The sequence below is a fragment of the Montipora foliosa genome, chromosome 4 (genome assembly GCF_036669935.1).
Source record: "Montipora foliosa isolate CH-2021 chromosome 4, ASM3666993v2, whole genome shotgun sequence".
Lineage (NCBI taxonomy): Eukaryota > Metazoa > Cnidaria > Anthozoa > Scleractinia > Acroporidae > Montipora > Montipora foliosa.
Window position 1 is genome coordinate 3161160 of NC_090872.1, and position 15000 is coordinate 3176159.

The 15000-nt window shown below is 42.0% G+C and overlaps 2 protein-coding genes across 9 annotated transcripts in view; one reads left to right on the forward strand and one right to left on the reverse strand.

Annotated features, from left to right (window-relative positions):
- LOC137999541 (uncharacterized) overlaps positions 1 to 3806 on the forward strand; it is a 64345-nt gene extending 60539 nt beyond the window's left edge. For all 7 annotated transcript variants that reach the window (XM_068845335.1, XM_068845339.1, XM_068845337.1 and 4 more), the window contains 6 exons: positions 1 to 34; positions 577 to 660; positions 776 to 843; positions 1417 to 1562; positions 1896 to 2070; positions 2806 to 3806. The exon at positions 1 to 34 is cut by the window's left edge and continues 547 nt beyond it. In XM_068845335.1, coding sequence (XP_068701436.1) covers positions 1 to 34; positions 577 to 660; positions 776 to 843; positions 1417 to 1562; positions 1896 to 2070; positions 2806 to 3242 — 944 coding nt within the window. In that variant the 3' untranslated portion in view covers positions 3243 to 3806. The remainder of the gene's footprint in view (positions 35 to 576; positions 661 to 775; positions 844 to 1416; positions 1563 to 1895; positions 2071 to 2805) is intronic.
- Positions 3807 to 6236: 2430 nt separating this feature from the next.
- Positions 6237 to 15000, reverse strand: part of LOC137999543 (polycystin-2-like protein 1) — a 22174-nt gene continuing 13410 nt past the window's right edge. For both annotated transcript variants that reach the window (XM_068845340.1, XM_068845341.1), the window contains exons 10-19: positions 14448 to 14847; positions 12774 to 12833; positions 12230 to 12351; positions 11429 to 11648; positions 10144 to 10277; positions 9417 to 9534; positions 9036 to 9238; positions 8715 to 8862; positions 7667 to 7882; positions 6237 to 7497 (exon numbers count right to left, since the gene is read on the reverse strand). In XM_068845340.1, the coding sequence (XP_068701441.1) occupies positions 7444 to 7497; positions 7667 to 7882; positions 8715 to 8862; positions 9036 to 9238; positions 9417 to 9534; positions 10144 to 10277; positions 11429 to 11648; positions 12230 to 12351; positions 12774 to 12833; positions 14448 to 14847 (1675 nt within the window). In that variant the 3' untranslated portion in view covers positions 6237 to 7443. The remainder of the gene's footprint in view (positions 7498 to 7666; positions 7883 to 8714; positions 8863 to 9035; positions 9239 to 9416; positions 9535 to 10143; positions 10278 to 11428; positions 11649 to 12229; positions 12352 to 12773; positions 12834 to 14447; positions 14848 to 15000) is intronic.

Consider the following 15000-nt stretch of genomic DNA (forward strand, 5'->3'; position numbering starts at 1 on the left):
CTTGCACTGTTTGGCTAGGAACAGAAGACGGATGGTAAGTTTTATCGAACCCACGCTATTTCTCTATTTCTTCCGTGCGTGAGGAAAAAATGCCTTGGTTTCAGATGATCATATGAACTCGTGGTCACAATAATATCGCAGGGAGGGTGGAATGATTTTTCGAAGCAACAAATTTACAGCATTAAGCTCCTCCCATTCTACTGAAAGGTAATGCACCCGGGAGTTGGGGTCATATAAACAGCTGTCATTAGGGTCGCGCTTGATGACAAGGAAGCGAAATATATGGAATATGGATTCGACGTTTGTTCGATAGAGAGAGAAAGAGAGTTATTCAAAAAAACGCGCCTTCCAAAAGCTAAAGAGTTGATAAGAACGAAAAATACTAGTTGAAATGACTCAAAAAGACTATTACAAACTGCAACAAGTCGTCGCATGTCGGATGTCGGTAGTGTAGTGTTTATTTGTTTATTATCTGAACAGAACCATTTCCAGCAACAGTGGTGTTTACAACTGATTCGATCTCTCTTATTTTCATTACAGTAATATCTAATACACTTTTTGTTTATTTCATCCAAGCATTTTTCTGTACCCTGCGAACGAAACGCAAAGTAAGAAGTCGAAATTGAAGATTCAACTGTCTGGCTCAATTCAATGTATTTTGTAAGTATGCGGCTTTTTATTGTGGCAGGATTCCTGATTGTGATAATTTGGTGTTTTTTTTTTTCGAATGCGTCCGTCGTTGCTGAGACACTGTGATTTTTCTTTTTTCCTTCAGGTATGTCGATAATCAAGTCTTCATTTCACTTTCAACGGGACACTTATACATTTACAGGCGACAGCCAGGTCAGATACTAGTTTTTTCTCCATTTTAAATTCTGCAAAAGCAAAACAATCAATCTAAAACTGTCTGCATGTGTTTGAAAGTTTTTCAGTAACCTTTATCCCAACTCCCTTAGACTAAGATAATTCAATGAAACTTTGCATGATTTAGTAGCCTGAATATCAGGCTCTCCCTGGGAGAAGGGAGGGGAGAAAGAAAGGTCGCGAGAGAGCGATGTTAAGCCTTCCTTTTCCTGCTCGCCCCCACCCCACCCCCTTGCTTTCACGAGGCCTTTTAATCAGGCAAACGATATATCAGACGTTTTTAATGAAGGCATTGAATTTGACACGCTTAACAAGCTCGAAAAGGAATGGATGGTGGAAAGCAGCTCTTTATTTTAATGTTCTTATCTTCCCCTCGATTTATAGACCGAATGCAACATGACCGTCAATCAATTAATCTTTTTATCTTTCACCAACCTCGTTTTAGTTCAATTGTACGCGTGCTAACGAGGCTAGTTAGGAGACGGTCGAAAGAATAATTATAGGTGGCCATTCTTGCATTTGTTCAATCCTTTGTATTTCGTTCGTACACAGGTTGCGCATGGGAAGTTGGCAATCCTGTAATGCTTCACATTGGTGACTCGTCAGCAGTCTCCTGCATGACAGCAATTCACGGCCGACTGTGGTGTGGCTTGGGTTGCAATGCTGTTATCGTCAACACAACGACTTTGGCAGTTGAGGTAGGAATAAAGTCATTCCAATTCTCTCTGTGCGGTTTACAAATTTTCCTTTAGGAAGGGCCGTTGGCCCACTATATAGTAAGAAGCACGATAGTCGAAGATGTTCTGAACAAAAAATCAGAAAATTGAAAAACAGAAATTTATTTTGTTGGCTTTTTACAATAGGTTTTTTACCACGCAACACAACAAGGTTTGGTCTTAGGCGAGGTTTTCAGAGTCTACCAAGCACCTTCTTGTCCAAACTAATCTGCATCCTCTTCGTATGGAACGTTGAATCATCGCCTCTTGTGTCTAATACGCTATTTTCTCTTTCCCTTAAATTTTGTCTTTCAGACTTCCTTTAACTGTAGTTTAGACAAGGATCGTTCCGTGTATCGCATGGCCAGCTCAGGGATGGGTGTTTGGATTTCACTTCAAAGCTCTGCTGCCGTCAGATTGTTTCATGCAACGCGTTACGAATGTCTAGCTGACGTAGATGTTGCCCCTCCCGTGCATAAAATGCTTGCAAGTGAGTATGGATTCCATTGGAGTCGAATCGTGTCTTGAAACATCGTTAATCGGTGTCTTTGATGTAGATTTATCAACCCAGTTGTATTAAAAGGCACACCACCCCGGACAGGCGTATTTTGCAGAACGCTTCTGATTATCTTTTGTGCTCCGGTTCTAGCGCAGGCGTAGTGTTGATGTGACTTCTGCCCAGATACATGTAAATTCCAGTACAGCATCTTTACTTTTAGATGACTGTTGTAGCGCATATCTACAATAGTTACGTCCAAGCATCTATTTCAAAATAGTTAGGTTTCAGTTATTCTCGCGAATATCTTTTTTTGTGAGGTCCGAACACTGAGTTAAAACCTTCGGCGTTCTGCCGCACAATGCCAGCAAAGTCATGTTTCAGCCAATCCTATTTCTACCATGTGGACTCGTCCTTCTGCTTTCATAAGAAAAGAGATCATGATCATTGGGTATATTAAGGACGGATGGTTACCCCCAATTTTCTTTTTGGATTCCAAGAGTACTTACTAAGATCTACTTTCTCCGGATAGTTTTAAACCGCGCAAAAATATCCCTGTATTAGTAAGCATCACCGATAGGAAAACCGAGAATCTCAAGATGCGCAGAACGTATGCGCAATAACAATAGTAGGCACCGTCCTTAAGTGTATTTTCCTTTACGGAACGTGGACGCAACTAAGCGAACCAGTTCATCAAATGTTATTATTAAAGTCTTATTTTCTTCGAAGGTTCTGATGCAATCATCCGTCAGCACAAAGCAGCCTGTTTACGAGTCACCGCGTTGCTTGCCTGTAAAGATCTTTTGTGGATTGGCACTAGCGCAGGCGTCGTGTTGACGTTACCGCTGCCCACAATAACTGCCAGCACAGCATCTTTGCGAAACTGCCCATCGGCAACTGCGTCCTTCCATGGGCATACTGGACACGTACGTTTTCTTACTGCCGTTGAAGTCCCAAAGGAAGGAACACATGACAACACCATCGAAAAAGGCTCTGGTTCCTCGCCTTCAAGTCCCACTGCGCCCCTTCAGTCTGGCGGGAATTCCAATCGTGATGTTTTGATTATTAGCGGAGGAGATGGCTACGAGGACTTCAGAGCAAGCTCAGCAAGTGAATCCGCTGGGCGTGATGATAGCACAAACCATCTCCTCATTTGGCGCGTATAATGCTCAGACAGACTGAAACTGACATCGGCTCTGAGCATGCGATTATTTGGCGGGACATTCCAAGCCAACACGTGCCCCTCAAAAAAAGTGTCAACTAAGAAAGCAGATAGAGGCATGTCGATGAATGCAGACAATGCAGCTCGTTGTTCATGATACATGGGCCTTAATCTCATGGCGGCCATCTTGACAGAGAATTTTAGAAAGTTAAAAGCACTTAAGTATATTGATAAGAAGACTCAATTGTAGTGATAACGTCCACAAGGCGCTTGAACAAAAGTTGAGCGCATTTTGTTTCCAAGGAGACTCGTGATCGTGGTTTGTCTTCAATGAAGAGATAAGGTATTTTGATAGACAGTTTAGTATTTTGATAAATTGTAAATAGTACTTCGTCGTCTAAGTAGCGTTACATCCCAGAATCATAGGTTCATCAAAGCTTTGAAGAAGCAAGGTTAGAAGCAACGTAGTGTTGTTGAAAGTTCGTGTACATTTTAGCTTTTCTCCATCGAGAAAAAAATTGTAAAGCTCTGGAAACCGTTGTAAATAAAGAACAAGTAGAACGAAAAACCTTTTTCTCAACTATTTTAGGAGATTCTCGCATTTGTTTACTTGGTGAATGAAGAAGGTAAAACGAAATTGGTAACTTAAGTATCACAGTGATAGAGGGTTTCCATACTTAAATGGACACTTAATTGACCACTCCCCATAGGGGCTTTTCAGGACCAGTGAAACGTAATAAATTATCACAGTACAGAACAACCGCTAATTGGCCGGTGGCAAACAAGTTGTGGGAGGTGCGGTGGCCTCATGGTTAGAGTGCTCGACTCCGGATCGAGTTGTCCGGGTTCGGTTCCCGGCCGGACACATTTGTGTTGTGTTCTTACATTTTACATCAATTGCAGTGACTAACGCTTCAGAAGATACATTCTGTTGGTTTAATTTCACAGATTTCAAAATGTTGATCTTGATCGGAAATCCGTAGTGAGCCATCTTAAGCAGGGACTACCAGGATCGAATTGAAGGTGTGGTCAGATCGGGCCTTGAAACCGTGATATCCGGACCTCAAGGCAAGCTCCCAAACCACTGGACCGCACTGCTTGTGTATTCCGCTGCAATGCCTTTCCAATAAGAACTGATCGTCGCTGTCAGAAGTGTAGACTGTTCACAGAGGAGGGGTCCACTCCCCTCACCCACTCGGTAGTTATGTCACTCTCCCCAGTTCGTGCTCGCTGTTTAAAAACAAAGATGGCGGCAATTTGTGCTCGGTCCTGACGATCAAACGGGCAAATAGGGGTCTGTGAACAGTCTAAGTGTACCGTTACCAGCAGCGCTCATAGCATCGATATCATTACCCTCCCCATTTCAAATAGTAGGCTGATTTAGCAACAGAACGGGAACGTCAGTGGCGACGGCGCGCGCAGAAACCACCAATGAGAATTCAGAATAGAGTAGACTCCACTCTTTTCTTTTCTATTCTAAATTCTCAATGGTAGTTTTGCTGCGCGCGACGTCGCCACTCACGTTCCCGTTCTGTTGCTAAATCAGCCTATTCTGCACTTCAGGTGACCGATACCGACTAGTCGACCACGTGGAGGGAACTTGTTAGACTGTGAGCAGGTTCTCTGTTCCCGGGATGAGCGAGAAAGATAGGGTGGAGGACTACGCATTACGATGATCTAGATCCTTTGATAAATTGTCACCGTCACCGTCACGGTGGGAATAGTGTTAAACAGGGTTCGTACAGAGTCTTGAATTCTTGAAAAAGGCTAAAAAATTTGCAAACCAATTTTCCAGGCCTGGAAAAAGTCTGGAAAAAATGGTAAAAAGTCTGGAGAATTTTTTTTTGATAACTGAAACAAGTGCTTTATTGCTGAGTGAATTTTTCAGGTGGACAAATCTTATTTAAAATTTCGTCTTTGGTGAAAACCGAGAAGTCTCAGATCTCTCGTATTACGTCAGCACTGCATCGTGGTTAGTGTAAAAAGAGCGCCTGATGTGGGAATGCTATTGCAGGGTATTGCGAAGTGCTGTTTTCTACCCATGTAAACCACGTGAGCGTTAGCCCTACTAATGGCATTCATTGCCGTCAATTTGACATCTTCAATTCCCACGACCTTCTTCTCTGTGACCTTGTAGCTCAGTCGGTAAAGCAGCGGTGATCTAATCCGAAGGTCGCGGGTTTAATTCCCACCCTGGGGCCCGTTTCCGGGGCCTGTCGAAAGTCCCGGAAAGCCTTTTGTAAACCTACCAACGGCTTGTCCAGGAAAGCCGATCTTTTAACATGTTTTGAAGATAACAAAAAGCAAACTGACTGTGAAGTTTGACGACTTAAATCCTCTCCGTTCTTGAGATAGAGGGAATTGTGACACACGACAAATAGCCCGTAAAGTTTCGAGACTTTTGAGAAACGTGCCCCTGGCAGGAACCCATGACCCCCCCCCCGGAGGGGGGGGGGAAATATGTCGAGTTCCCCCCCCCCCCCCTCCCCCGGGCCCATGACCCGGAACCTACAGCTCCCATACTGGGCCTATGTAACGGCATTTTTACAGACCGATTTTTTTTTAGACTACCTTTTCCGGAAAGGCAGTTCCGTTTTGTGACCCTATGATGTCAGCTTAATTTCTTGTAATTGGTCATCGGGCTCCCGTGGGAGTCTCATTAGCGGGAAATTCAATCTAAAAATAAATCGGTCTGTGAAAACGCCGTGACACGAACACAGTAGAGTTGTAGGCTCCGGGTCATGGGTTCCTGCCCCTGGGGGTCAGAGTTTCTCTCTGTCTTTGAGTGGGCCAAATCCATTAGTAGGGCTAACGCTCACATGGTTTACATGGGTAGAAAACAGCACTTTACAATACCTTTCAATAGTCAATTCTGTTGAAGTGCTACATGGCCAACGTTTGCAAAAACGTAACCCTTCCTTTATGTGGGAATGACCTATTTTAAATCCCAAATTTTGCACGCAAGTGGACACGACATTCAAGACCAAACATCACAGTATTTCATGAAAGCTCCTTTAATGAGCTATATATAGCACATGCATAACGAAGTTAACTAGTGCAATCGACCCCTTGACTACAAATTCTAGATGAATCCAAGCCGCTTTCATTAAGATACTATTCTAACAAGGGTGACTAAATGGGTCCTTTGAGTCAAAAATGAAACCTTAACATAACCACCTCCAAATTTGAAGGCATTTCTGTTAATATTCCTCTCATGCAAGTTAAACTTTCGGGTTTCATACATGCTTAATTTAGACTTCATCTGAATCATCCGGGGAAAGCCTCTCTCAAAAAATTGCAAAGAAATTTTCACGGAAACTTTCTTTCGGCCAATTTACACGGTGCGATTTTGGCGCGTTCGACAAGCTTACGACAGGTCTACGACAGGTCTACGACAGGACTTACGATTGTCGCATGCGACAAAAATCGTACCGTGTAAATCGGCCCTTAGGACTCAAGTAAGTGATAAATTATGTATCAAAATACCATCATCCACAAAATCACTTCACTTATGGAAGTTTGTCTACGAAAGTATTTGAGCACGTGCTACCCGCGTGACAAAGAACTCATAGCTCGAACTCATAATCACGTGACGTGATTGACCGGGGAGAAATTTCCCCACCTTACCCGTAACGTGAGACCACGTGACCTTCTATCTAAATCCACTAATGTATTTACATCTCTACTCCACAATAAATTAATTTCGCATAAACACTACTCGGTACCAATGAAAGCCATGTTTTCACACGTTCAAGTGGAAAGAAAGGGGGACGGGGGGAACGGGGGGGGAGGGGGGGGGGAGGGGATCGCCAAGAATTCTGTAACAATAATTAACGAGCTAATCCATGACCAAATAATTGAATAGTATTCTTTTCTTTTCCACTGTGTGCGAAAACAATACTCAAATGGATTATTTCAAAAGGGGTTCAACGAAAAGACCCATCACCTATGGATGAAAAGTTACGGTTGCACAAAGAGCAATCCCCCTTGACATAATTGGAGTTTTTCATTCCTTGTTCAACGAAGGACGATCCACGGTAGAAATGAGGGACGGCTCTTTGGCTGACCGGTGAACCTGATAAATACTGCACGATGGATGAAAACAAGTGTATGAATAAATTAAATCTACATATTAATATTTGTTTTGCTACTCAAGAAGTCGTTTGCTTCAGCAACTATGGAGTTGGACGGTGCCAACAGAGCTATTAAACATTGGTGTGTTCCTTGAATATCTGTGGGATTCCGTCTCGATCACGCTCCTGTAAGAAACAGAAGTAAGTCACCAAATTACTTGCTTCGTGATACCACTTAATATCAAAACAGAGCTAAACCCATCGAAAGAGGCCAAAAACTGCATAAAACTTCTGTCGTAAGACTCTTGTTCCAGTAAATTCAGATAACATGGGGAAGTGATGGAAGAGTACTTACAGACATTCTCCCTGAGGCAGCGGAGGCCTGGGATGCGCGAGACGGAGATCCGCGGCTAGATTTGGCCGTGGCAGCCCGGGAAGCAGCCCGGGAGCCAGCAGGACTCTCGCCTCGGTTCATGGAAGCCTCGCTATCCCAGCGTTCCAACTCTTCTCGCACCAGTTTCTCCATCTGGTCTCGCTTCAGATCTTTCTCACTGCGCTCTACACGGTCACTCTGTAGAACAGAGGAAACAATAGATGAGCACACTGGAAACACTTCCGCGGTGAAAATTTTAGGAACAAACTTAAACGAGTCTAAAATGACGCAGTTTGTGTTCCAGAATCGCTGGAGAGACGAAGTTCCTGACGAACTGGTCCACTATTTTTCATCGCGGTGCCGTTAAGTGACTTCAAATACAGACTAACAGCGGTTGGCTTAGCTGCCATGGTAGGTACTTGGTGTCTCTTTTTCTATTGTTTCAATTTTTTTTAAACAAGGTAAAAACGTTCAGTAATTAAACAATTACCCTAACGCTAACCCTAATCCTAACCCTGAAGGTTTTTACCGTGTTAAGATAATTTTGTGCAACAGATAACCAGTAAATGACAAAATACACAAAGTACCTACCGTTGCCATTCATGCTGATGTCAAATCTAATCCCAAGGGAAAAGCCACGTAGAGCAGACTAGTCAATGTTGTTATGTTAACACGGCCGTCAATCTGGAGACCTTTGTGGCCCTCCCAGGGTAAGGAAAAGGGGATCCTTGTTCCCTTTAAATATTTGCTTGTGTACCTTTGTTCCCCAAATTACTTTCAAACTTGTTCCCAGCATTTTGATCCCAAAAATTGTTTTTGTTCCCTTATTCCCTAAAATCTTTTGACATCCGGTTCCCTTGTTCCCCAAAACCCCTGGGAGGGCCTCATCTTTGTATCCGAGTTCTATTAACCGACCACGCCAAGGAATGCGCGTTTCAGTACATGCTATACTATCATTAGCGCTCCGACTTCCGCGTATATTTTGTGACTGAACAATTTCTAAAAACATTTTCTCCCTGCATGCACTCACATCAGCAATGGAGTCAAGGAGTTTAGCCATGGTCTCTCGCCGCTTGAGTTTCGCCTTCTCCATCGCCTCAAGTTTCACAAGCACTGCATCAATCTTGGAGACGATGCTGCCAATAGAGTGCTCCATACGATCCACGCGGCGACTCAAGCTGAAAGAAAAAAAAAGACAGCGTTGAGTACCTACTTGATCAATTTTCTTTTCTCGGAAACTGAAAACGCCAAAAAGGTGTCAACAGCTCGATGGCCGCCACTAGCCTCACAGCTAAACAAAAAAAGAAGGATTTTATACACTCATTTATTCAGACAGGTTTGAACCACTTACACATTGAATTCCTCATAAGAGACTCCTCCTCCGCCAGCACTGGGGCGAGCAAGAGCTGAGCCCGCGCGTGCACTAAGCCCGCCAGTGGATTCCGCATCGTCATCACTATCATCACTTCCAGCGAAACTGGCAGCGCTTTTCGGGCGTGCACTCTTTGTCTCCTTGGCGCGCTCCATTTCCTCGATTTCATCATTCAGTTCAGCCTACATAAACACAGAAAACGATGGATTAACACAATTTCCTTCTTGGTTCAGTCAAAGTCAAACTTTTTTTTTTTTTTTACAACTTTATTGACCATTACACATGTTACATACAACAAGATAAATAACCGAAAAGAAATGAAATATATATGCAAAGTGATATGAACCGATGTCATTTTACCTTCTGTCCTTCCAAGTCTTCCTGCATCTTTCTCTGCTCCTCCTCGTCGAGAATTCTGTCGCCATCCAAATCATACTTGGCAAAAACTGCTTCAATTTCAGCATCTGCATGGCCACGCCTGAAGACATAAAAGAAAAGTTCACCTTAATAATTTCGATCAAACCCTAAATATCACACAGCTGAAACATTATTAAACTTTTCTTAGCGTATGACAACATGCGGCATACACAACGGAGATGAATTGTTCAAAGCAGGGAATAAAATCACAGACTGTCGTGCCCAAGTAGTCGTTGTGTTGCTTCAAATTCAAATTCAAGATCTCTTTAAAAATTATAACACATAAGTCAGAGTTTTGGTGGGTGGTAACAAAAACATATTTGTTTCGCAGTTGTTTAGACATAGGAAATTGTCAAAAGGAAGCACTTCATTTCAGTTGGCAACCAAACAGAGGAGACAAAATAAAGAAAAAACCTGTTTCACTTATTTCTCTATGCGAGAATCCATCAACACACAATTGTTAATAAAACATTGAAAGGACAAACTAGCTTCTAGCAAATGTTTCTAAAATGAGAATTTATTTCCCTCTCTGGCAGCTGCCACACTTTACAACGTAAGACACCATCTCCGGGTGACACTTTTCCCCTAAAATATCGAAGAAATGACGAGTTTTTGCTCATATCCCTTGCACAGTGTTTCAAAAAGGCGCATCTTAATACTTGATACGTACGATTTAAGGTTGGCCCTCCATTCTTCGAAGTCAAGCTTGTTATCTTGGTTCACATCAGCTGTCTTGAGAGCTTTCTGAATGTCAACAATTTTTTCACGTTTGAAGGAAAGTCTATCCAACATCTTCTGATATCCCTGTTAAAAGTGAAAAAAAAAATTCTCGCATATTAGTGCAATTTGTTTGATCGTAAAACAGCGAATACAGGATACCTCATTGAAATGCAATCCAAGAGGTATTGCTCTTAGGCGAGTATCATTTCAGACTAAAAGTGCTATGTGCTGGGTTGAAGACAGTTTCACCCATAAAACCTTTGAAATGTTTAATTAACCACTTTTTGGGAAACAAATGGAGAACCACTACATGGTTGCTAGGCAAGGCATTTCTAAAAAAAAAATTGTGGTTGGGCAAAATGTATAAGACAAAACGTTATCTTGCCAAAACCTGCAGGTTCAGGTACCGACGGTTTATACTTTTTTAAAAAGCGAAATCGACCAGAAGTCAACGAGGAATCCAGAAGCTACACTAAGGCTGAAAAAGCTAAGAACCCTAGCAACCTATGTTTTTTTTTCCTTTAAAACACATCTTTTGCTTGTCAAATTGTAAGCGCAAAAGTGACCATTTCCTATCGGTTTATCTTCCAAAGCGAAAAACAAATAAATGAATATATAAACAAATAAAAGAAAAATAGAATATCCTAAGGCAGTTGCCCAAAAGGCGCGGCCTGCACGCAATTGCTACGTGCGATAAAAAAACATTTTCTCACAAAATCATTTCAAACATTCATTTAGGATTAATTATAAAAGCGTCTGGAACTGTTCGGCAACAGCGAATAAAGCGAAATGTAAACATAAAAATGTAAATATAAAAATGCCAATGGCAGTAAAAGGGTTAGTAATGTAAACGCATCTGTTTCTAATCCACAACAAAGCATGATTGGTTTTTTCACTTTAAGAGGGACATACCAAGGAGAACCTTCAGTTCTTCTTCCTGGTTTGCAAACATTTCCGTCCTTTTTTTTAGGTCTCCAAGAAATTATCAATACAAATGTGCTTCGGAAGGCCAGAGATTATTGTCAAACCATTCATATGAGGTGACTGTCTTTCGTAAGATTTCACTGACCTCATGATTAAATTAGGATGGCAAAATACCCTAAACGTTTATCTAGTGAGGTAAGTGTCATTCTTTTTTTTTTTTGGCGGAAAAAAAGGTCTTTTGGTAAATGTCATCAAGAATCTAATTTCTGTTTCTTATTTCGGGGTATGACCTGAGACGGGTGGAATGTTACCTTCTTGAAATAATCTCCAATCTCGAACTCGCTTTTCTGTGAAGCGATGTTGGACTTGACTTCAGCATAGGTGTCGTTAATGATGGCCAAAAACATGTTGAGCAGAACAAAGAAAACAAAGAACACGTAGGTGATGAAGAAGATCGGACCAAGCACGCGATTGGCTGCCTCCAGAGCGTGAAAATCGAAATCTCCCAGGATGATTCGGAACAACGTGAAGCTAGGAAAAACGGATATCAATGTTAGGGTCGAAGGAAAACCAAAATGAATTTTGCAACAAGATTGGATGGACAAGCAACAAAACACGATGGACGACAGGGAAACCTCGCGCGGCACGCGTGATGGTTGCGTGAAGCGTGAAAAGAAGGCGATCTATGCTATTACTTCGCGTGGGGTTGTCAATAGCCCATTGTTGCCTGCCTCAGTTTCAAAGCGAGTCCTGGCGCACAACCATTCAAATGGAAATGAGTTGCGTATTCTTATGCAAATCAAACTCATTTCCCTTACAATAGCTGAGCACCAAGACTCACTTCGAAACCGAGACAAACAGCAACTCGGAAATGGCCCATTTACGGGAGGCGACAACGTGAGACGAACACGACACATGCGCGAGATAAGGATGTACAGTAAGTCTACTGAAAAGCCACTGGCACTCGGGGGTACTGCTAATTTGTTCTGGGAAGAAATTTTGTGAAGAATGGCAAATGCAACACTTGAAACGTTCTCAGCTTGCCACGAGAAATCATCATCAGCCGAGAAATAACCTTACTTTAGGTTTTAGGATAATCTATTGACACTTACATGGCATCCTCAAAAGTGCTGAAGTCGCGAACTTGTGTGCCAAATACCAGGTAACCCAACTGCGCATACGCAAGAAAGATGATGAAGAACATGACTGCAAAACCACCAACGTCTTTAGCACACTAGAAAATAATTATAATATGAGAACGACCGTCATTGGAGGAAACTTAAGCCTCAATGAATTAATCTTCAGAGGAACGGCAAGTGATCACTTGCACTCTACGCTAAGCAAAAAAAGTCAACGTGTGCAACTGTCAAGTCATCTCGCCTACGAGACCACTCAACTCGCCACTTAGTGCTATTCGTTCAGTAGGTGCAATAGTTGAAGACGCTGGATAATAACATTAGTGGCGAATCGTCCTGATGGCCAGACGTCCGTGCACCAGGAGAGAAACGATAAATTCGATGATTCAATGCTTTCCAATTAAGCGAAACCATTTATCACAAAACTGCATTTTCCGAGAAACAGTCAACAACATTTGCAAAAAGGGTGCTACTCTTGGTTTAAGTAATGAGTGTGGAACAGCAAAAGTAGATACATTACATTGTTCAGAGTGGCTGAAAGCTGGGTCATGGTTTTGTTGAAGCTGATATACTTGAACACCTGAAAGAAAACGAAAAGCAAATAAGATGGTAGGGAGTCGAAGACCGTGTGACGTAAGAGGAAAGGACAGAGCTCGGAAATGGCGGGAAAACGGTGACAAAAGCGATTTACAACACTGCAGAAATGGACCTCTTCAGCTTGTACGTTTTGCTTTCCCATTTCCAAGCACGTGATATTTCTGTAGGAAACAGTTTCTTTGAAATGTCGTCTTATGCACGTGCATATGTATAAATGACTTATGAAAAAACAAAAACAAAAATTCCCTTGGGAACATCACGTGGTCTGAAATGGGATAACAAAACGTACCAGGTAAAGAGGTCCATTGATGCAATGCCGGAAGTTTGAAGAGTCTATAAAGGTAGACCATCATCTGTTCCGGCTAATTTTTCTCAAATACTTCATTTCATCAACCGGGGTTAACATTTGTATCTCCTTCATAACAATATTGCAAGAGTCCAAAAAATTTGCCTTATTCTGTCCTAGCTTTACGGCAGGACAATTGTCATGGGAACTTGGTTTAATGGCCTGGCTAATCGTAAGATCGGAGGTCAGACCCCTCCAAAGGAACACTCGTTTTTCCCAAGTATCCCTGAAATCAATTCTTTGTTACAATCGGGAAAGGAACGGCATACCCCTTTACGGGCGTATGCCAAATTCTGCGACTGGGCACTGGCAACCAAACCAAGGGAAACATAAAAATAACCACTTAAAACATTGAAGAAAGGTTTGAATAAAACAGCAAATGCAAAAGGAGGAAAGGATGGGCAAAATTGAAGAAGATTAAAATAGATTGTGATTGGAGTTTTTGAAAACTCTTCAGCCTAACAGCATTTTAAAGTTGACTTCTGTTGTTTTTCACTACAATTATGTGTGCCTCGACAGACATTTTTTCGTCACAAAGCTTTGGTTTGTGCTGTTCAAAAGTAATTTCTGAGCTAATGTTAAGTTGTATAACGAGAAGAGGCGAGTAATTGGCAAAACGACACGAAATGAACTGCGGCACTGCCATGACACAGCCATTTTAATGCTGTTTAGGCATAACATGTAAATTCCTTCCAAGTGTAGCTGGGTGAGTTTTGATCATTTTATATAATTATAAAAATTATAGATAACTCACATCTTTAACAGTTATATTTCAAATCAAAGTTCCTGTGAGACGTCTCATTGATGAAATGTAGAGCATTGCGATATATATTCTACTACGACTTTTAAGACTTTAATTAGCTTTTTGATAATTCAATGGAAAATTCAAGGGCGAAGGGTAGATTCGAACCTGCGACACGTGCGCTTTGCGCTTCCGTTTCGAGCATATTCGTTCACTAATTCGGCCGCCCAAACGAAACCCGAAATTTAACACTGAATGAGGCCCCCCTCGCTATAACTCATTGAGACTTCGTCATCAATGAGGTAAAGAGGGGGTGTGGCAGATTCAAAGTCAACTACTAACACCAACTTAAACGATGTTTTAGACAGCGCAATGAACCAATCCAAATTCTTAGCAATTCCGTGTACCTTATTGGTTGATAAATTGGCGCGAACTCTTTAAACCAATCACTAAGCGTAGCAATTGCAATCGCATCATTACTTTCGACAGTCTTTTCAAAACTTTTCTACCTTGATCCAGGCGAAAAACACTGCCACAGCAACCATGTTGTTGAACTGGGTCTGCCAGAAGCCAAGTGAATCAAAGTTTGCATACACGTCTGTGTTCTTCAGGAGTGACTTCAACAAGGCACTCACAGTGACCGTGCGGTACACATTGAACACAACGGCCACGTATCCCAAGAAAATCACAATAATATCAAGAACGTTCCAGAAGCTCTTGAAGTACTTGAGCCTGTGCTTCCTAATCTCGAGGATTTCTTCAATGGTGTAGTAGATAATGAAGAGAATAAAGATACCTTCGCATCCCATCACAAAGTAATCCAGGTTGGTGACATAACGGATCAATTTTACCGTACGAAAATTGAAGGAAGGAATGCATCCACCAGTAGCCGGGTATTCGAACAGGAGTCTGAGGAGAGAAATGCAAATTCGTTGATTATGGTTTATTTTGTTCCTGGTAATCCCTGGTTCAACTTCTCGGGCACACTTGTAAACAGCCAACTGGTTTGCCTTCGGCCAGTTGGGATTCTTAACAGTTGTTGTTGTTGTGTTATGTCGCTTC